Raw genomic sequence first — 17,394 nt, forward strand, 5'->3', positions numbered from 1 at the left:
CGATGGCCCTTGTGGTCTATTCCAACTCTATGATTCTATGATTCTTTATTTGCCATCCCAGGTTATGCAATGCACTCGCTTCTCCCAAGGCGGAGTCTGTAAGGCTTGTGTTTTTATAAAATGTACGCTCAGAAAATGCTTATTAATGTGTCTCTGCCCCGCCCAGCCCAGGGATGGGAACTTGCTGCATTTTGTGTAAAGAAACTGCAGCGAGGTGACGGATGTTGCGCCAGGGAGATGGGTGGGGACTGTCTTTCATTTCCATAAAACTTGGTGAGGAACCAAAAGTTGTGGGAGATTTCGCATCAGGACCGCACGGGGCGGCAGTGACTGGAGAGGCTCTGGGAACACCTCCAAACCATTTTCCCACTGCCTGTGGAACACACGGTAGGGGCTAGTTCATTTTATTTTTAAAAAAACTATTTGATTTTATTGTGGGGTTTTTCTGGGGGGACTTTTTTTGGAGGGGCTTTTTCTTCCTCTATCCTAATATTAGAACCTGGGATCACCCAGTGAGAGAGATTTCCTGGCAGATCAGGGGCAGATCAGAACAAGCCCTTCTGGGCACAGGGCGTGAGAAACTGGTGGAACTCCTTGCCACAAGATAGGTGGTGCTTAGGGAGGGAGGAGAAATCCAATTTGGTTAGGATTTTCACGTGTGCCTACCCAATTCGCTCTTTCCGAAACAATGCAGCAACCCCAAAACACAGCTCGTACCTCAAAAAAATTATATTTTGATTTTATGTTGTAACCACCCTGAGATCTGTGGGTATAGGGGTGGTGTACATATTTAATGGATAAAAATAAAACCCTCACTTCCCAAAAATTTTGCAATGCAGTTCCCCAACCAAAGGATGTTTACAAAAATGCATACATTAGGGAATGTATTACATACATTCAAATGCATACAAAAAGGAATGTATTAGTGGAACGAAAAGATGAAGATGCATTATATTTGGAGAACTTGCTTGAAAAAAAAACCCATGTACGTTAGTCAAAACCGCAAACAAGAATGTGTTTATTAGGAGAGGTTCTCCCTAAAATGCTGTTGAATTTTCATTAGGGTTTTTTTTTAAAAAAAAAAAATAACAATAGTCACAAATTGCTATAGAAATGTGGAGAAGATGTTTTAAGACTGGGAAAACGAGAAATGGTGAAGGCCAAAATGGGGACAGATTCTTTCATCCCCTACCTATCTGGCAGGGTGGTTGTAAGATAAGATGGAGGAGGAGACATCCTGTAGAGCCTGCCTAGAATAAAGGCAGGAGCAAAACAAGGTAGCAATTATAGCCCAGGTGATAAAATGAAACCTCCAGGGTTAAGAGCAGTGTACCTCGAAATACCAGCTGCTGAGGAAAATAACAGGTGGAGAGGGCTAGAGCCTGCCTGCCTTGGTTGCAGGCTCCTGGAGGTATCTGACTGATCATTGTAAGTAATCAGGATGTTGGAGTAGATGGGGTTTTTTGGTCTGCTCCAGCAGCAATCTTCATGGGATCTTTATAATCCCCAAGGTAGTCCAGTGGTTTTTTTAAAAAAATTGATACTCTATTTACAACTAGCAAAACAGAGGAGAAGGGTTAGAGGAGTATTGAACCAGAAAATGTTTGGAGAATGGAGAATATTTAAGGATGATATAAGATCATATTGTACCAACCGCACCACCTTAGCAGAATTTGAGTGATATTTGTTAACACAACAAATACCGTTTGTGGAGTAGACAGGAACAATATTAAAGAATATAAAACTGTGCGGGAAAACCGACAGTATAAACAGTACAATGAGAAGGATTGGAAGACTCGTTTTGTCAGAAGTCTTTTTTATTTAAGTATTAATGAGGAAGATTAAGGTTTTTTAGGCACGTAAATCTGATTTTTCTTTCTTTTTTCTGTATTTTCTTCTTTTCTTTTTTCTTAATTGTTTTTTCTTTAATTTTCTTTTTGTAGTATGAGATTGTAAATTCTTTGTATATGTGTGTAATTTAAATTAATAAAGATTATTATTTTTTTTAAAAAAAGTTTGATATTCTAATGCTTATTTCTGGGAAGGAAGGGGTAAAGTCCCACAGTACCTGCCTGGACCAAAATAAACTTGCAATCTCCACCCACATAGTGGTGGTGGTGGTTTTTTTACTGAACAAACATTTGGCAGGAGAATCTCCTGCCAGCAGAGCGATGCCAGGATCATCTTGGTGAACCACTGCCTGCAATGCACCTGCCAGGTGGGAAGAGACAAGACACCTTCCACTGACACAGAGAACAGAGCAAGACAGAGCCTGCAAGGCTTCAGAGCAGCAGGGAGAGGAGTTGGCAACAGAATTCGGAGTCAGGCATTGGTCCATCTAGCTCAGTATTGTCTAAACTGACCGGCAACACATCTCCAGGCTTCCAGGCAGGGATTTTCCCCTGCCTTACCTGGAGAAGTCGGGGATTTAACCTGTGACCTTCTGCACACAAAGCAGATGCACTGTCCGTGAGTTGCAGCTCTTCTTAATCAAGTACCCTTTTTGGCGAGGGGCAACCCTTTGGATGCAGGTGGCACTGTGGGTTAAACCACAGAGCCTAGGACTTGTCGATCAGAAGGTCGGTGGTTCGAATCCCCGCGACAGGGTGAGCTCCTGTTGCTCGGTCCCTGCTCCTGCCAACCTAGCAGTTCGAAAGGACATCAAAGTGCAAGTAGATAAATAGGTACCGCTCCGGCGGGAAGGTAAACGGCGTTTCCGTGCGCTGCTCTGGTTCACCAGAAGTGGCTTAGTCATGCTGGCCACATGACCCGGAAGATGTACCTGCTCCCTTGGCCAGTAAAGCAAGCTGAGCGCCGCAACCCCAGAGTCGTCCGCGACTGGACCTAATGGTCAGGGGTCCCCTTACCTTTACCTAACCCTTAGTTTGTGGAAGAGAGAGGTGGGAGTGCAGCTCTAATCGCTCCCTCTTTGAAGGAGCATAATTCCACCTTGCAAGGTGAAAGATTTGGCAGTGCTTGCCAGAGATACCTAAGCCACTCCCGGAGGGTGCCAAGCATCTCAGCGCACTGAGCGACGCCGATGATGAGAAAGTGAGCAAGCACAGCCCAGGGCCTGGGTGTCGGCCTTGGGAGTCTGGCTGAGAGCTGCTCCCTCCAGAGACCTTGGGGGAAGGAAACACCTGCCAAGCTCTCAGCCTGGGAAGATACTGCGACTGGGCCAGATTCCAAAGCCCCGCAACCTTGAGATACTGAGGGAACATCTCTGCTGACGCGGCAACACCTTCACGCCTGCCGTAGCCAGAGGCCTGGATGCCAAGACCAAGACGCAGCTGTGAGTCACTGGCTCAGAGCTCATCCAAGCCACTGGGATCCTTCCCCCCCCCCCCCAATTTTTTTTATAATACAACTAAACAACACAAACAGAAAAACAAACAATACAAACAAATTCATGTCTTATCCTTATTTTTTCTTAAAATTGTTAGATGAGCTTTCCCAAGTCCCCCCTATCTGATTTTCATTTTACCTCATCTTTAGCAGTTTACATATATCATAATTTTTAACCATTTTTTTATCACACTTACTTTTACCATAAAAATCTTCACATTTTATCACTTACAAATAATAATATTTTAAAAAACACTATCTTCTACCTCTAACCCTACAGCCTATATCCACTTCCAAAGCTATTCTAAAATTTAAATATTAACATGTTTTTTCAAATATTCTTTAAACTTCTTCCAATCTTCTTCCACCATCTCTTCTCGGCTAAGAGGTGATGCAAGCGCTCTTCCTGCGGTTGTCAGGTTCCTCATGCCTTTGAAGACCAGTTGCCCAGGGCTTCTCTCTGGCATCTGGTCGGCCACTGTAAGAACAGGATGCAGGAATAGATGGGCCATTGGCCTGATCCAGCACCCTCTTCTTATGCTATCATAGTATTGGCATATTTCAAGAGGTCAAAATCCGGACACAAAAAGTTGTTGAGTTTTTTTAGGGCAATCGCCCAATAGTCCCTCTGCCATGCCAGAGCCAGAGCACCCAAATCACCCGAGCTTGAACCAGAACCACCAGCACACTTAAAAAAAAACCAACCCAACCCAAAATCCAGGACATTTGCTTTAAAATGTAAAATTGCCCCCGGATGGGCATGTAGGACTCCCAAGAGAGGACATATCCGGAAATTCCCAGACCTATGGCAACCCTATCAGCTATCATTTAGAGCTGGAAGCGGAGGCTGATGTCCATAGAGACTTGTGGGTCAGAATGCAGGGAGCCCAAACCAGAAACTATTTCTAGTTTTGCCTCGATCCTCCTCCCAGCTGAGCTCATCAAGGACAACATTGAGACTGAAGATGTGGATATTGTTATGCTGCCATCTTCCTGCTTTTAGGCTTGTTTATATGGAAACATTTGGAATGATTAAAGATGGATTTTTGCAATTTTGCATTAACCTGCTTTTGAATTTTTTGCTTTGATTGTTTCCTTCTTGCATTATCAACAAGTTATTGTGCACTGGATATTCTTGGCGCTTCCAGATAGATGTGTTTATTTTGTGAGATGAGCTCTCCTCAAGCAAGCAATTTCTTTTGCCGTCCCCACAGTTTATCAGCTGCAAATCCGCAGTGTGTATTTCACTCACCCACACATTTAATCCGGATTTACCTTCCCATGGGAAATCCATTAAATGTGGTTCCATCTGAGGGCTTAATTTTGCAAATGGGTCACCGAGATATCACGAATGGCTCACTGGTAGCAGGTTTTCTTCCATTTATTGTAGTTTCCCTGGAAAAGATAAATCTGGGTTAAGTGGATGGCAGATACAGGGCAGCATTTTGAAGATGATAATCTGTGGGTGGCAGAGAGGGATAAATCTGTCAATTACGGACCCTCGTTTTTCCAAACTTAATTCAGTTCTCCCCCTTTCGGCATCAGTTTGCGATTAATATTATTATAATTTCTCATACAAATGTATCACCATGTCAGGGGGCATTTCTCCTCTTGAATCTATTTTCAACTGCATATCAATACTTCTCCAGTTTTTCAGCTTCCTGAATCATCTGTACTTTCTACTACAAGTGTGTTTAAAATCCTGCTAATGTTTTGACCTGTTTACAATGACTTTCTATATACATTATAAACATTTTCCTTTTTTTTTTTAATTTCTTGTCTTCTTGGTTCCTACGTTTCCCGGTTAATTTTGCCATTTTGGCAGAGTCAAATTTGATTTGCCCTTCTTCTCTGGTCGGGGTTGTCTCTTCCTTCCATCTCTGGGCTAGCAGCATCTGTTGTAGCATACATGAACAGTTTTCTTTCGTAGTATCACCCCACTTTCAACAGCCTTGGCTTTCCCCAAGGAATCCTGGGAACTGTGGCTTGTTAAGGGTGCTGACGGATGTTAGGAGACCCCTATTCCCCTCATGGAACTACAGTTCCCAGAGTAGTTTAACAACCAGCCCGTCTTCCCAGGAAACTTTGGGAATTGCTGCTCTCGTGAAGGGAACAGGGGTCTCATAACCCCCTGCTGGTAAGGCTTACTGACCTCCCGGTAAAGCAAAAATTCGATCTTCTCGTTAGGCAAAGACCACAAGACGACTAGGATCGTCGCCAGATTCTGTGCACAGATGTGTAGGCGCAGACCATCCTGATTCAATCTATTTTGTTAAGAAAATTCCCAAACCCGGATCCACGCGTGACTTTGGGTCATTTCTCTAAGGCAGTGTTTCCCAACCTTGGGCCTCCAGCTGTTTTTGGACTACAACTCCCACCATCCCTGGCTAGCAAGACAAGTGGTCAGGGATGATGGGAATTGTAGTTCAAAAACAGCTGGAGGCCCAAGGTTGGGAAACACTGCTCTAAGGTAGTCTATTTTAAAGTTTTTATGTGTTTATATGCCTATCACACTTTCAAACTTAAAATCTATTGTTATATATTGTTTTAAATGTTTGTTTTGCTATTGGGATTGTGGTTCCATTTGTGCTTCTCAAGCTGGTCTCTCACCGTAATAAATTTCATGCTCATAGGGTCTCATAACAACTTTCAGCACCCTTAACAAATGACACTTCCCAGGATTCCTTGTGGGAAGCCAGGGCTGTTTAAACTGGTGCGATGCTAGAACTCAGCAGGGAGAAGGAGGATGGAGACAAAGCTAGAACAGGTTGGCCCTGCCCGCCATGCACTCTAGCGCCACCTGCTGATGGGCTCCTTGCAGTCTGCCCAACCAGTCTCAGTGGGAACCAGCTACAACTGGTGCCACCCCAATGGGCCCTCTCATGACCCAGTAGCTGGTGCTTATAGCCCACAACTAAAATATTCTCCTCCCGTCTCTCCCATTTAGGGGAATTACCATGAAGCTGTTGTTGGGCATTTCCGCCCTGGCTTTCCTGATGCAGGCAGCCACTCCTCTGAAGATCTGCGCGTTCAACATCCAGAGCTTTGGAGACAGCAAACTGTCTAATGAGGGGATCTCGGAAATTATTGTGAAGGTGAGAACGGGGCTTTGCAAGGACAGAATCCCCAACATGAGAGACCCAATACCAGCCCGACTGCAGCAGACAGGTTTGGGAAGAAGGAAAATCTGGGTCCTTTGGCGGAGCTCTGAGTGATGGGCAGGTAGATGGGCAGGGATTCCTGACTCCCACTTGTACAAGAATAGCAGCAACAAGATGGCTTCCTGCCCATCATCCAAAAACAGAATGCTGAAATGAAGAAAGGATGGGGTAACCAGGAATGGATTTTCCTGCAGAAGGACTGTGAGCTCAAAACAAATAATGGTATCAAATTGTAGAATCATGCAGGAATCTCCATGATAGATGGTTATCCAACCTCTGCTTTAAAACCTCCACAACCTCCCTAGGGAGTCCGTTCCACTGTCCACCAGCTCTCATGTTTAGGGAAGCTTTTAATGTTTGATGTATTACAGTATTTTAATATTTTTTTGGAAGCTGCCCAGAATGGCTGGGGAAGCCCAGCCAGATAGGCGGGGTATAAATAATAAATTATTATTATTATTATTATTATTATTATTATTATTATACTCAGAGTAAGTAAAGGGACCCCTGACCATTAGGTCCAGTCGTGGCCGACTCTGGGGTTGCGGCGCTCATCTTGCTTTATTGGCCGAGGGAGCCGGCGTACAGCTTCCGGGTCATGTGGCCAGCATGACTAAGCCGCTTCTGGTGAACCAGAGCAGCGCACGAAAACGCTGTTTCCCTTCCCGCCGGAGTGGTACCTATTTATCTACTTGCACTTTGACTTGCTTTTGAACTGCTAGGTTGGCAGGAGCAGGAACCGAAAAACGGGAGCTTACCCCGTCACGGGGATTCGAACCACCGACCTTTTGATCGGCAAGTCCTAGGCTCTGTGGTTTAACCCACAGTGCCACCTGCGTCCCCATACTCATCGAGTAGAATCACTGAAATCAATGAACACAACTTGAGGGCTCCTCCAGACAACATATTTATTGCTTGTTCGCCTGATCCAGCAGAGCTTTTCTAATGAAATTCTTCTTTACACAACTGATCTGGGGAACTTGCTGCCACAAGAAGTGGTGATGGCTGCTGTCTCAGGTGGCTTTGAAAGGGTCCCATAAGGGAAAGATGAGAAGAGGCCAGCCACTGGGTATTAGTCATGACATTAGTGGGGCTTCCATTTTTAGAGGCAGCCTACCTCTGCAGGGATGTGGGTGGCGCTGTGGGTTAAACCACAGAGCCTAGGACTTGCTGATCAGAAGGTCGGTGGTTCGAATCCCCGCGGCGGGGTGAGCTCCTGTTGCTCAGTCCCTGCTCCTGCCAACCTAGCAGTAAATGGCGTTTCCATGCACTGCTCTGGTTCGCCAGAAGCGGCTTAGTCATGCTGGCCACATGACCCGGAAGCTGTACGCCGGCTCCCTCGGCCAATAAAGCGAGATGAGTGCCGCAACCCCAGAGTCGGCCATGACTGGACCTAATGGTCAGGGGTCCCATTACCTTTACCTTACCTCTGAACAGCAGTTGGTGGGGAGCAGCAGCAGAAGAGATGGGTTGTGTTGACCACTGTGGGAAGCCAGAAGTTGGACAAGATGGACCTTCCATCAGATCCAACGGGGCCCTTCTGGCATAGCTGTCAACTTTCCCCTTTTCTTGCGAGGAATCCTATACGGAATAAGGGAATTTCCCTTAAAGAAAGGGAGACGTTGACAGCTATGCCTTCTGGTCTTCTTATGCATGCATGCTTCTTCCAGATCCTGTCGCGGTACGACATCGCCTTGGTGCAAGAGGTGCGGGATGCCGACCTGAGCGCCGTTAGTGAATTGCTGGAGCGGCTCAACAGGTAACACTGCCCTAAGTCTTTGCAGGCAAGTTGGCAGAGCATGGGAGCTCTTCATCTCAGGGCTGTGGGTTCGAGTCACGCCTTGGACAAAAGATTCCTGCATTGCAGGGGGTTGGATTCCACGAAGACTTTGGGCAGGACGGGAGAGAGAGAAGGCGGCGATGGATTGTTTCTCAATGGGAGGAGAAGACGAATTAGGGAGAGTGAGCTCGAGGACCAGTTTCCTTTCTCGGGAAATATATGCAGAACATCCAAGCACAAAATGAACTCAGGCTTGCTAGAGAGGTTAAAAGCAACAAAAAAGGCTTTTATGGGTATGTTCGTAGCAAAAGGAAGAACAAAGAAACCGTGGGGTCACTCAGAGGAGAAGATGGTGAAATGCAAACAGGGGACACAGAAAGGGCTGAACTCCTCAATGCCTTCTTTGCCTCAGTCTTCTCCGATAAAGAAAACAATGCCCGACCTGAAGAATTTGGAGCAAATGATTCAGCAGAGGAAACACAGCCCAGAATAACTAAGGAGATAGTACAAGAATACTTGGCTAGTCTAGATGTATTCAAGTCTCCAGGGCCAGATGAACTGCATCCAAGAGTATTAAAAGAACTGGCAGATGTGATTTCAGAACCACTGGCAGTCATCTTTGAGAATTCCTGGAGAACAGGCGAAGTCCCGGCAGACTGGAGGAGGGCAAATGTTGTCCCTATTTTCAAAAAGGGGAAAAGAGAGGACCCAAATAATTACCGCCCAGTCAGTCTGACATCAATACCAGGGAAGATTCTGGAGCAGATCATTAAGCAAACAGTCTGTGAGCACCTAGAAAGGAATGCTGTGATCACCAATAGTCAGCATGGATTTCTGAAAAATAAGTCATGTCAGACTAACCTGATCTCATTTTTTGACAGAATTACAAGCCTGGTAGATGAAGGGAACGCAGTGGATGTAGTCTACCTTGATTTCAGCAAGGCATTTGACAAGGTGCCCCATGATATTCTTGTAAAGAAGCTGGTAAAATGCGGTCTTGACTATGCTACCACTCAGTGGATTTGTAACTGGCTGACTGACCGAACCCAAAGGGTGCTCATCAATGGTTCCTCTTCATCCTGGAGAAGAGTGACTAGTGGGGTGCCACAGGGTTCTGTCTTGGGCCCGGTCTTATTCAACATCTTTATCAACGACTTGGATGATGGACTCAAGGGCATCCTGATCAAATTTGCAGATGACACCAAACTGGGAGGGGTGGCTAACACCCCAGAGGACAGGATCACACTTCAAAACGACCTTGACAGATTAGAGAACTGGGCCAAAACAAACAAGATGAATTTTAACAGGGAGAAATGTAAAGTATTGCACTTGGGCAAAAAAAATGAGAGGCACAAATACAAGATGGGTGACACCTGGCTTGAGAGCAGTACATGTGAAAAGGATCTAGGAGTCTTGGTTGACCACAAACTTGACATGAGCCAACAGTGTGACGCGGCAGCTAAAAAAGCCAATGCAATTCTGGGCCTCATCAATAGGAGTATAGCATCTAGATCAAGGGAAGTAATAGTGCCACTGTATTCTGCTCTGGTCAGACCTCACCTGGAGTACTGTGTCCAGTTCTGGGCACCACAGTTCAAGAAGGACACTGACAAACTGGAACGTGTCCAGAGGAGGGCAACCAAAATGGTCAAAGGCCTGGAAATGATGCCTTATGAGGAACGGCTAAGGGAGCTGGGCATGTTTAGCCTGGAGAAGAGGAGGTTAAGGGGTGATATGATAGCCATGTTCAAATATATAAAAGGATGTCACATAGAGGAGGGAGAAAGGCTGTTTTCTGCTGCTCCAGAGAAGCGGACACGGAGCAATGGATCCAAACTACAAGAAAGAAGATTCCACCTAAACATTAGGAAGAACTTCCTGACAGTAAGAGCTGTTCGACAGTGGAATTTGCTGCCAAGGAGTGTGGTGGAGTCTCCTTCTTTGGAGGTCTTTAAGCAGAGGCTTGACAACCATATGTCAGGAGTGCTCTGATGGTGTTTCCTGCTTGGCAGGGGGTTGGACTCGATGGCCCTTGTGGTCTCTTCCAACTCTATGATTCTATGATTCTATGATTCTAAGCTGTGCAATGTCGGTGCTGCTAGGCTTTTAAAAAATAAGCAGCAGGCAAGAGGATAGAACCTCCAGGGTCAGATGTAGAGGGCCACTGGAAGTCAGTGTCTGGAGAACAGCAGCAGGAGAGCCCTGCAGCCTCCTTCCCTTCCGATGGGCTTCCTGGAGGTGCTTGGTTGGCGACTGTGGGGTTCATAGAGTCATCTTGTCCAACCCCTTTGATGCAGGAATCTCAATTAAAGCATCCATGACAGATGGTGTTATGTACTGAGTTGAATAGGATCCAAAATGCAGCAGTCTGATTGGTCCTAGAACAATAGGATTCAGAATGCAGCAGTCTGATTGGTCCTAAGACAATAGGACCCAGAATGCAGCAGTCTGATTGGTCCTAGGACAATAGGATTCAGAATGCAGCAGTCTGATTGGTCCACAGGAGCCACCCAATCTAGCTCCATGTGGAAGTGAATCCGCAACCTGATTGGTCTACAGGAGAATCCCAGAATTAGCCAATCACATGGGGCCCTTGTGTAAATAATGTATATAAAGCAGACATTCTGGGGGGACTTCCATTCCTCCTCACCACTATGAGCTGAATAAAGAGCATGAAATCCACTCTCGATTCCGAGTATATTTCAGATGGCCATCCAAGCTCTGCTTAAAAAGGAATGAGAGTCTACCATCTCCTGAGAGAACCCATTCCACTGTCAAACAGCTCTTACCATCCTGCTCTTGCTATGAGAGCCATGCAGTGTGCAGGCCAGCTATTCTTCAAGAGGCCTACAGGTGTTCCTACCCGGGCTGCCATTGCTTAGCATGCGACAGCTGGATGGGAAAGAGTTTGGCAGGCGATGTGGGGGTGTGGGGGCATCTGCCTTGTTTTACAAGCCAACTCTGTTTAACTACCGGTGATTCAGAGTGCTTAAACTGCTGCTCTGCAAACTGCTGCTCTGCCTTTCCTTGATTTTCCCTCTCCCTCTTCTTGCTCCGCAGTGCCTCTAAGCACAATTATGCCTACGAAATCAGCGAGTCACTGGGACGGGAGAACTACAGGGAAATGTACCTCTTCCTCTACAGGTACCGGATCAAATCAGTGCTTTGTGGACAAGCACATTCCTACATTCCAAATTGTACTCTCCCATTGACATTTTCTCATCCGGGTACACCCATCTTCAGAACTGCAGAAAAAGCAATATATTTTTTTAATTGATTGATTGATTGATTGATTGATTGATTGATTGAATGAATGAATGAATGAATTTATATACCACCCTATACCCAGGGGTCTCAGGCCAGTTCACAGAATAAAATCAAAACGTAAAACCACAAAATACAGTGGCACCTCGGCCTATGAACTTAATTTGTTCTGGAAGTCCATTCTTAAACCAAAGCGTTCTTAAACCGAGGTGCGCTTTCCCTACTGAGGCCTCCCGCTACCGGTGCCCTTCCACCTACTTCTGGTTTTGCAGTTGGTTGCCCGAATCGTTTGTTAACAGGACTGTTCGTAGACCAAGGTACCACTGTACATAATAAGAATAAAAACAACTCAATAGCCGCCCCACCCCCCAAATAAACACATTTTAAAAGGGCATAGGATGTAAATCAGATCAACCAAAGGCCCAGCTAAAAAACGTTTTTGCCTGGAGCGTAAAGATGCATAATGAAGGCGCCAGGCGGACTTCCCTGGAGAGAGCATTCCACAGACGGGGAGCCACTGCAAAGAAGGCCCCGTTCTCGAGTTGCTACCCTCCGGACCTCTCGAGGAGTAGGCACACAAAGGAGGGCCTCAGAAGATGATCTCAGGGTCCAGGTAGGTTCATATGGAAGGAGTCGGTCCTTGAGGTATTGCGGTCCTGAGCTGTTTAGGCACTCAGAGCATAAAGAAACAGCAGTTACAAACACAAGCATGGGGTAGACAATCCCTGGATAATCTCCTCCTCTATACATCAGACATATAGAGGACCACAGTTCCATTTGCAGATTGTGTTGGATAGGGTTCACAATAGGGGGCTTTATCAACAATGGGATGTGTCCCTTTCCCAGCTTACCTCGTAATCCGACTGGAGTGTGTCTGCATTGTTCCTTTGCTGACTCCGTCTCCCTCTGCTTTCTATCCAGGACAAAGAGTGTCTCTGTTGTGGACAAGTACCAGTACTCAGATAAAAACAATGCCTTCAGCAGACCGCCTTTCATTGTCAAGTTCTCGCCTCTCAACGCCAGTGAGTGAAACAGAAGGGATCCCCCACACACAGACACACCCATTTACTTCATAGGCCCATAGCCCAAACTCCATGTGAGGCTAAGGCTGGACATTTGTAGCTTGGGAGCTCAAGGGGCTGGAGGTTGGCTTACAACTCAGGTGGGCCAACAGGATCGGGACCAGGAGGTCCAAATGGATGCTCCGGGCAGGCAGAATGGGAAAGGAGCAAAGTGAGGTTCATCACCAGTACAAAAAAGAGTAGCGTCTCCACCCCCATAGCTCAGCCCAGACCCTGAGGTCCAGCTCCGAGGGTCTTCTGGCGGTTCCCTCACTGTGAGGTTACAGGGAACCAAGCAGAGGGCCTTCTCGGTGGTGGCGCCCTCCCTGTGGAACGCCCTTCCATCAGAAGTCAAGGAATTAAACATCTGCCTGACTTTCAGAAGACATCTGAAGTCAGCCCTGTTTAGGGACGTTTTTAGTGTGTGATGTTTTATTGTGTTTTTAATATTTTCTTGGAAGCTTCCCAGAGCAGCTGCGGCAACTCAGTCAGACAGGCGGCATACAAATAATAAATGATGATGATGGGATAGCAAGGGGTTCAGGATTGGCAAATCCTGCCCCTCTAGAAAAGCCTTGGAAGTCAGTGGTCTTGCCTATGTGCCTTTGGAGCAGTGGCGTGCAGTGATTTTTTTCCTGGGGGAACAGTGCGAGGGTGATGGGGGGGGGGGCTACATCATGCGCATGACATCACAAGTCACACATGCATCACACCTCCCTCCCTAAGCTGGGCAGAAGCTTCCTGGGCTTTGGGAAGAGGGTGACAAGGGAAAATTTAGGGGGCTACCCTAGTTCCCCTAGTCCACTGACCACACGCCAATGCTCTGGAGAACATTCCTGGCACCTGAGTCCCACAAGGGAATGAAAGGGCTCCCTGTGCTAATCCTGGTTCTTTTGCAGAAGACGACGAGCTGGTCTTGATTCCCCTCCACACAGCTCCAAATGACGCTGTGGCAGAGATTGATGCCCTCTACGACGTCTACTTGAAGATCATTGACAAGTGGGGGACGGATGTACGTGCTTTTGTTAACAGTTAAGATGCTTTTCGTTGAATGTTTTCTGAAAAGAAGGACTTGTGGCCACAGGTTGAACCACCCTGGTCTGGGGTTTCAGATGGGATACATTCCCAGCTCTGTTTTGGAGATGCGGCCTCGGTCCAGTATACCTGAAGGAGCGTCTCCACCCCCATCGTTCTGCCCGGACACCAAGGTCCAGCTCTTGAGGGCCTTCTGGCGGTTCCCTCACTGCGAGAAGCCAAGTTACAGGGAACCAGGCAGAGGGCCTTCTCGGTAGTGGCACCCACCCTGTGGAACGCCCTCCCACCAGATGTCAAAGAGAAAAACAACTACCAGACTTTTAGAAGACATCTGAAGGCAGCCCTCTTTAGGGAAGCTTTTAATGTTTAATATGTTATTGTATTTTAATATTCTGTTGGAAGCTGCCCAGAGTGGCTGGGGGTACCCAGCCAGATGGGCGGGGTATAAATAATAAATTATTATTATTATTATTATTATTATTATTATTATTATTATTATTATTATTATTATTGTTATTGTTATTATTATTATTATTATGCCAGGGATTGAATCAAGGACCTCTGCAAAGCAGATGCTCTACCCCTGAGCCAAGCCCCTTGAACAGGATGTTCTGTTCCACCCATCCCACACCTTGCTGACCACTGTTGGAGACAGGACATTAGACCCAACTTCAGAATATAAGAAGGCCCCTGCTGGATCAGGCCAATGGCCCACCTAGCCAGAACTCTGTTCCCACAGTGGCCCACCAGGTCCTTGTGGAGAAGCCTACGGTCAGGATCCGAGTGCAACCATGCTCTCTCCCCACCTGCGATTCCCAGCAGCAAATCTTCTTCCCTTTGTAGAACATGATGTTCCTGGGAGACTTCAATGCTGACTGCAGTTACGTGGGAAAGAACGCCTGGTCCTCCATCCGCCTGCGCACCAGCGAGGTTTTCAAGTGGCTCATCCCAGACTCTGTAGACACCACCGTGGGCAACTCCAATTGCGCCTATGACAGGTGAGGTTGGCCAAACCGCCAAGCAGTGATAGATCTTTAGACCCCAGTAGGGCTCATGACCATTAGGGGCGGGGTGGCGCTGTGGGTTAAACCACAAAGCCTAGGGCTTGCCGATCAGAAGGTCGGCGGTTTGAATCCCCACAACGGGGTGAGCTCCTGTTGCTCTGTCCCTGCTCCTGCCAACCTAGCAGTTTGAAAGCACGAAGTGCAAGTAGATAAATAGGTACTGCTCCGGCGGGAAGGTAAACGGTGTTTCCGTGCGCTGCTCTGGTTCGCCAGAAGCAGCTTAGTCATGCTGGCCACATGACCCGGAAGCTGTACGCCGGCTCCCTCAGCCAGTAAAGCGAGATGAGTGCCGCAACCCCAGGGTCAGCCACGACTGGACCTAATGGTCAGGGGTCCCTTTACCTTTACCTTAAGGGCTCTTGACCAAGAGCCACAACTGGCCCACTGAGGCTTCCCAGCTGCCACAACAAGCCACCTCTCCTCTTTCTCCTCCTCCTTCTCTTCCCTCCTTTCCCACTATTGAAAGGACACTCAGCATCGAAAGGCGTCAGATGATCCCAGAGCAAGGGACCCTGGGCAGCCTCAGCTCCCCCCAAAAACGGGAGAGGACCACTCCATTTCTTTCCTTTGGTATCCTAGGATTGTCGTGAGCGGTTCAAAGCTGAGGAAGTGGATTGATCCCAAGTCGGCCCAAGTGTTTGACTTCCAGAGCGCCTTCAAGCTGAGCCAAGAGGAGGTAAATCACATTCAGTGTTTAAGCCCTTGGTCCAAACAGGGTTTCCTGGGGCTCGCAGTGCATGCTGGGAAAACAATGTGTTCTGGCTTTGGCAACAAGAGATGCTCTGAGCTTCCCTGTTGTTCTCTCCTCCCATGCAGGCTCTGGCCATTAGCGACCATTTCCCGGTGGAGGTGACGCTGAAATCTCACTGAAACTCCGTGCGACCTCACAGCCTTGCTTTGACACCCCGTGCCGGAAAAGGGGTTCTGGCCACCCCTGGGTCTTCTCACCCCACAGCTACATGTTCACTCGCAGACGTACAAAGCTGCCTTGATGGACCTCTTCTGTTTGGTAGTGTCAGCCAGCAGAGGAAACAACCCCTAAGGCAGGTTGCCAGGAATGGATCAGACAAGGAAAAGTGCTTACCATCTGCTTTCATTCAATATTTACAGAGAGGGGCTTGGAACGCAGCCTCTCAGAATAATGGCGTTGTCCTGAGTGACTCTCCACCCCCTTTTTCCTCCCACTTCCTCATTCATCATCTCTTCCACGGGTGGTGCTGAGGGCCATTTGCTTCCGAGCCCTTTGCTCTCCTACTTTCAAGGCTCGCCGTGTTCTGGAATGCTTTCTTAAGACACTGCGTCCGTCAGCTGTTGCCCTCCTGGTGGTTCCTCTTCCTCCTCCTCTCCCATTGTTTCCCAGCTTTTCCCCTCATCTGCCTCTGAGCTGTGACCTCCCTCAAACCCCGGTCTTCTTCTTCTCTAGAAGGGTCAGGCTGGTCATTCCTCCTCTGCCCAGTCCCTGACAGGTAGCTGCTTCCTGAGCTCTTAGGCAAAGGAGAGCCTCTTCCCTTGAGATCTTTGTGGCTCACAGGTGGGAGAACCTGTGGCTCTCCTGATGTTGCTAGACTCCCAGTGCCCACCAGCTCTTAGCCAGCAGATGAGGAAGATGATAACTGGAGTCCAACATTATCTGCAGGTCCTCCAGGTCCTGTTTTTGCTAGAGTTGTTGCTGCCAGGGATTCAACCTGGAACCTTCTGTTCTTCTGCAGACCAATTGACTTATGTGACATTGTCCACCTGTGTTGTATTCCACCCGAGCTGAGTTGGAGGGCACCAAAAGGCCTTCGAGAGATTCAGTGGGTTGCAGTGAGAGGGAGAGGAAACCTGTGGGTCTCCAGACATTGCTTAGGGGGACAGGGCTGTAGCTCATCTGCTTTGCATACAGAAGGTCTCAGGTTTGATCCCTGGTGTCTCCAGGTCGGGCTGGGAGAACCTTCTTAGCTGAAATCACAGAGAACTCCTACCAGCTGATGCAGACCATTCTGACCTAGAGAGGTACCTGCCTTAGTAGAAGGCAGATTATCGGTCGATGTCCCTTGCTGGACTACAGCTCCCCATCACCACTGGCTAAGCAACATTTGGTAGGCCACAGGCTACTCCCACTTAGCACACTGGATTGGCGAGGCCATCAAGCTCTGGATGACTTTGGGACTAACCTACCTCATGTGCTGGTTGTGATAAAAGGGAGGGGGAACTGTAAGTACACAAGGAGAGTCTGCTGGATCAGACCAATGACCCCTCTGATCCAGCATCTTCTTCTCCTCACTTTGGCCAACCAGATGCCCCAAGCACAACCCGAGCACAAGAGCCCTCTCCCCTCCTGTGGTTTCCAGCAACTGGTATTCAGAAGTACTGCTGCCTCCAGCTGTGGAAGCGGAGAATATTCATCATGGCTACTAGCCACTGATCATCTCCTCCTCTATTAATTTGTCCAGTCCAGCCGCCCAAGTTGGTGTCCATCACTGCCTCCTTTGGGAGTTCCATAGCTTAACTATGTGCTATGTGAAGAAGTACTTTCTTTTAACTGTCCTGACCATGGATGCATGATAATAAATAAAATAAACAATGCCCAGTCTCCTGTTTTTAAGGCATAATCACCACTTTTGACTCCACAGACCCCTGATAAGTAAGTTTAAAATAGTTTACTTACTAAATCCAAAGGTCTGGTACGTGTGTTATTCCAT

At 47.5% G+C, this 17,394-nt stretch overlaps 1 protein-coding gene across 2 annotated transcripts; it reads left to right on the forward strand.

Annotated features, from left to right (window-relative positions):
- The first annotated feature begins 177 nt into the window (after positions 1-177).
- Positions 178-17,277, forward strand: DNASE1L2 (deoxyribonuclease 1 like 2). Of its 2 annotated transcripts, XM_077918620.1 has the most exons (9): positions 232-387; positions 6,293-6,440; positions 8,177-8,265; positions 11,347-11,430; positions 12,472-12,572; positions 13,511-13,623; positions 14,490-14,644; positions 15,290-15,386; positions 15,527-17,277. In XM_077918620.1, exons 2-9 carry the CDS (start codon positions 6,303-6,305, stop codon positions 15,578-15,580), a joined length of 831 nt encoding a protein of 276 aa, XP_077774746.1. In that variant the 5' UTR covers positions 232-387; positions 6,293-6,302; the 3' UTR covers positions 15,581-17,277. The 2 variants fall into 2 exon arrangements, with proteins under 2 accessions (XP_077774745.1, XP_077774746.1); XM_077918619.1 differs by having other exon boundaries at positions 178-387; positions 15,290-17,277.
- Positions 17,278-17,394: the final 117 nt, after the last annotated feature.

This window comes from Podarcis muralis, chromosome 14 (genome assembly GCF_964188315.1).
Source record: "Podarcis muralis chromosome 14, rPodMur119.hap1.1, whole genome shotgun sequence".
In the NCBI taxonomy this organism is placed as follows: Eukaryota; Metazoa; Chordata; class Lepidosauria; order Squamata; family Lacertidae; genus Podarcis; species Podarcis muralis.